Raw genomic sequence first — 4,667 nt, 5'->3', positions numbered from 1 at the left:
GTTATGGGATTGGAGGGTCCCACTGAGACACTTTGACCAGAGGGTCATACGAAGTTATAGCCTCGAGTGGCTAATATGTGTTGCATGTGGTATTTTGGGGAACTTACTAAGCATTTATGCTTACAGTGTTGTGTTATGTGTTTCAGGTACCAGTGAGGATCGCGGGAAGACGCCGACACATGAGGAGTTTTTATACATTATGATATTGGGTTGTGTTTCTTTGGATTGATTTGTGATACAATGAGATTTTTATAATATTATGAATGAAAGTATGCTTTTAAAAATGTGAAAAATTGTTTGAACATTTACGGTGTTACATAATTGCAGGTAACTAGCCCTTTTTAATTCGTTAGGTTTATGTTATTTTCTCGTTATGTTTGGATAGTCGTAATTTTCTCATACGAACTCCGTTTTCGACACTTTTTATATCCACAGGTTCGTATTCACGTCTACTATCATTTACATTACTTTGGCTAAAAAATAATATATTTTCATTTTCATTTGTATCAACATTAATTTATATTTTTATATATGAAAATTGTAAAATGATTAACTTAAACTCATGGGTATAACTAACATCCTCACCGTCCATATCTTTTTATAGTGTTTTCTCATTACTAATAAGACACTTTATCTCAGTTATAAAAATATCAACGGGATCCTTGACCATACAAAGAAGGCCCTCGAACTTTGGAAGATGTAAATGATCCTCTTAATGTCTTAGGAAGTAAGTTTGTGTTGTCTTGTTTATAACCCTCGTATATTACCTTTTAAATACATTTACTTTGTCTTTAATTTAATATTAATACAATATATCATTACCAATTTCTACCGACCGAACTTGCTGGTATCCAAATAAGTTGATACCAAGTATATTTGATACAACACTCATAACCAAAATTCATATACACTTATGGTTGATACAATATAGTTTGTGAAAAAAATACATCATATTGTGTCATGTTCACCCTATAATGCACCTCACGGGCCATGTTCACCCTGCAATGCACCTCAGTTATTTTCATTTTAGGACTTATCAATCCGAACATTTACCGTTACATCCATGGAAATTGCGAAAAGACGAAAAGTTTGAAGAAGAAAATATAATTCATGGCCATATTTATATTTCTAAAGGATTCATGCCTGAAATAGAAAAAAGGTAAAGTTTTGTGGTCAAAATGAATTTCCCCCAAATTTATTACACACACATAAAAAACCAGTCCACCGAGAATCTCTCCGCTTTCCACTCATTTCGACAAAGTAGAGAGAGAAATTAGTCGGTGTGCTTGAGATCGGCGGCCATGGCTTCTTCAACTGAACGTGAAAACTTCATCTATGTCGCCAAGCTTGCCGAGCAAGCCGAACGCTACGACGGTGATAACCTTTCTTGTTCTTTCCTTTTCTAGATCCGTTGTTTTAATCTTGATTCCGTATTTTGTCATCTAAATCTGATGTATACTTCCTGCCTACTTCGTAATCTAATTGGGGAAGTTTCGATTCTTAGCAAATTTGGTTGATGATTTGAGATTTTAATTAGGTTACACAATCTATAAGCAAGTTCTGTATACTACATTGGAGGACTTAACTCCTAAGTATTCTCATTAGATCTGTTCAAAAGTACATCGATAAGGTAGTGAAACTAGCATCTAGTGCTCAGTGGTTTAAAAGCGACATATAATAAAGTAGCGAAGCATTGCTATCTTAATCATAACCTGTCACCAGCTTAAAATCGATATAAATTCATACGAGTTTAGAGAAAAAAACACGAATTGCTATCAGATAAGGAAGCTAATCAATTGTTTGTGCTAAATTATATAATCATACATCTTAAACATATCGAAGTTCTAATTTATACCTAATTTCTTGCATCTAATCTTGTTAATGGTTTTTATACAGAAATGGTGGATGCTATGAAGAAGGTAGCAAAGTTGGATGTGGAACTAACTGTTGAAGAAAGGAACTTGCTCTCAGTTGGGTACAAGAATGTGGTGGGGTCACGAAGGGCATCATGGAGAATTTTGTCTTCCATTGAACAAAAAGAGGAATCAAGAGGCAATGAAGTGAATGTAAAACGGATTAAGGAATACAGACAAAAAGTTGAAACAGAGTTATCTGACATTTGTAGTGATATCATGGTTGTGATTGATGAACATCTCATTCCATCTTCTTCTGCTGGTGAATCCACTGTTTTCTACTACAAAATGTAAGCATAAATATAATATAATAAATATATAACCAATAAATTCAATTGGCTTAATGTTTATGATTTGATTACAGGAAAGGTGATTATTATAGGTATCTTGCAGAGTTCAAATCTGGTAATGATAAGAAAGAAGCAGCTGATCAGTCTTTGAAGGCTTATCAAGTAATCTAATAATCTATATCCTGTTTTCTTAATACTTAATTAATTACTTATTTATTTATTTTCTTGATGTTTGTAGTTGGCTTCAACTACTTCAGAAGCTGATTTATCTCCTACTCATCCTATTCGATTGGGTTTGGCTTTGAACTTTTCAGTGTTTTATTATGAGATTATGAACTCTCCTGAAAGGTATTTTGTTAATTTTTTGTTTTTGAATCTTGGATTTAGGGTTTTGAGTTTTTTGTTTTTATAACGAATCAGGGCATGCCACCTGGCGAAACAAGCTTTTGATGAAGCTATATCAGAGCTTGATTCCCTGAGTGAGGAATCCTACAAAGACAGCACTTTAATTATGCAGCTTCTGAGAGACAATCTCACTTTATGGACTTCTGATATTCCTGAAGATGGAGGTAATTTTGAAATAATTTTCATTTTCTTAAAATTAGAAAAAAAAAAATACTTTTTAAATCATAACACACATCTGTATTTGTATATCTATAGATGACCAAAAAATGGAAATCACCAAATCTGGTGCAGAAGATGCTGAGGTAAGCAATCCTTAACCATTTAAATATTCTCTTTTTTAATTAAAATATTTTTAAAAAAATGAAAAATGTAATTAGTAAATTGATATATATATTTTTTACCAATTATGTGCAGTAAATTCATCGATTGGTGATGGGGTGAAAAGAAAGTATGATGTAATTTTATTTTGTAAGCTTGAATTTGAAGAATTGTTTTTTTTTTTTTTTTTTTTTTTTTTTAGGTTGTGTTTTTAAATGGTTTTTGAGTCGTTTATTCATTTAGACATTTATCTATTAAGATTGATTGTTGTTTCATCTTAATGGTTCAGTTTGTGTCTTGATGATTTGCAAACTCGGGTAAATTAAATTAAATTACGATGCCTGATTAATTAGGAAATGGTTGAGTTAGTATCAAACGATTTAATCATAAAGTATGATCATGAACTTTAATGAAACACCTTTGTGTATTTGGATAAAATAACCGGTAGTTAGGAGATAGGAGATGAAAGTTGTTTTTAATTTTGCCGAAGTGTTAAGAAAAAAAAATAGTTTTTTAGCTTTTAAATATGTGAAATTAGATAAAAACCAAAAGGTAAAAGCTACAAAAAGCTAAAAAGTTATAAAAAGTAAGCTTTTGGATTAAGATTAAAGTGAAGAGCTTCTACTGTTGAATGAATTTTTTTTCGATTTTTAGCCATGTTTCTAGGCATAATTGCATGACATGATTTCATAATGTTTCTAGGCATATTTGCATGACATGATTTCATAATAATGTTTCTAGGCATAATTGCATGACATGATTTCATAATAGGGAAAATGATTTAAAATGGCGACCAATAATATAATAAATTTTGTTCTATAGGTCATTAAATATTAAATTTTTAATTGTATCCATTAAGGAAACTAATTTTTTATTTTGGTTTTAAAATACTTATGATTATGATTTTTATTGATTTTTATTGATTAAAATGAGAACGAATGCTATCATTGTGTTTGTCACATGTAACCAAGCTTATAGTAATCGTTTTTCTCAAACCTCAATTGATAACCATTAGTAATGTTGTATTGTTTTGTGATCTTGACATTTTAACTGGTAAAAGTCAATAAAAACAAATCATTGGATATAATTAAAAGTTTAATGACCTAAAGAACAAATTTTGGGTTATTGGTTCTCATTTTAAGTCATTTTCCTTTTATAATATGACTTTGCCTATTACAAATTTTGGGTTATTGGCATGGTCACGTTTTTGTAATGCCGCCTTACAAAAACGAAGGTGGCGTTGCCCACAGTGAGCCCTCTAAACCAATTAAAGAAACAAGTAGGGATTCAATAAATTGATTAGCAATTTTCATTATAACCCTAACCGAATTGCATGAAAATAACAATCAAATCATGAAAGTGGAAATCATGCAAATTTAAGTGTATTAAATATATACCTAAAAATCTCACGATACAATCTTGTACATAGGTAAATCATCAAACCAATCCAACCATCAACATGGTGGTTTAGCTTGTTAGGACATGTAGACCTCGAAAACTACAGTGTAACTAATGAGAAAGTAAACTTACCGACTTTTTTTTTTCTTCTTCACCTTTTTGTCATCCTATTATTGTCCAATATTATCCATTGCTTCATTTTCCAGTCTCTAGCATTCATACCCGTCAAAATTTATTTATTTATTATTATTATTTTGTCCTACCTTCCATTTGACATGCATCAAATTCATGTCAACAAACATAAAATAACACATTGAATCCATGAAAATATATGCAAATCCTA

At 30.9% G+C, this 4,667-nt stretch overlaps 1 protein-coding gene across 1 annotated transcript; it reads left to right on the top strand.

The window, feature by feature from the left end:
• The first annotated feature begins 1,214 nt into the window (after positions 1-1,214).
• Positions 1,215-3,283, top strand: LOC111893404 (14-3-3 protein 9). Its single transcript, XM_023889466.3, has 7 exons — positions 1,215-1,374; positions 1,897-2,203; positions 2,278-2,365; positions 2,442-2,551; positions 2,624-2,772; positions 2,864-2,910; positions 3,023-3,283. Exons 1-7 carry the CDS (start codon positions 1,302-1,304, stop codon positions 3,023-3,025), a joined length of 777 nt encoding a protein of 258 aa, XP_023745234.1. The 5' UTR covers positions 1,215-1,301; the 3' UTR covers positions 3,026-3,283.
• The last annotated feature ends 1,384 nt before the right edge of the window (positions 3,284-4,667 follow it).

Source organism: Lactuca sativa, chromosome 9 (genome assembly GCF_002870075.4).
Source record: "Lactuca sativa cultivar Salinas chromosome 9, Lsat_Salinas_v11, whole genome shotgun sequence".
Lineage (NCBI taxonomy): Eukaryota > Viridiplantae > Streptophyta > Magnoliopsida > Asterales > Asteraceae > Lactuca > Lactuca sativa.
The sequence above is the reverse complement of the archived record's forward strand: the minus strand, read 5'-3'. Positions and strand labels throughout refer to the sequence as shown.

What these genes read in the sequence shown, in the direction of transcription:
- LOC111893404 (XM_023889466.3), top strand. Translation starts at nt 1,302, where the DNA reads ATGGCTTCTTCAACTGAACGTGAAAACTTCATCTATGTCGCCAAGCTT. An exon ending in ACTGTTTTCTACTACAAAAT is followed by an intron (nt 2,204 to 2,277) that starts GTAAGCATAAAT and finishes ATTTGATTACAG; the next exon opens with GAAAGGTGATTATTATAGGT. An exon ending in ATTATGAACTCTCCTGAAAG is followed by an intron (nt 2,552 to 2,623) that starts GTATTTTGTTAA and finishes ATAACGAATCAG; the next exon opens with GGCATGCCACCTGGCGAAAC.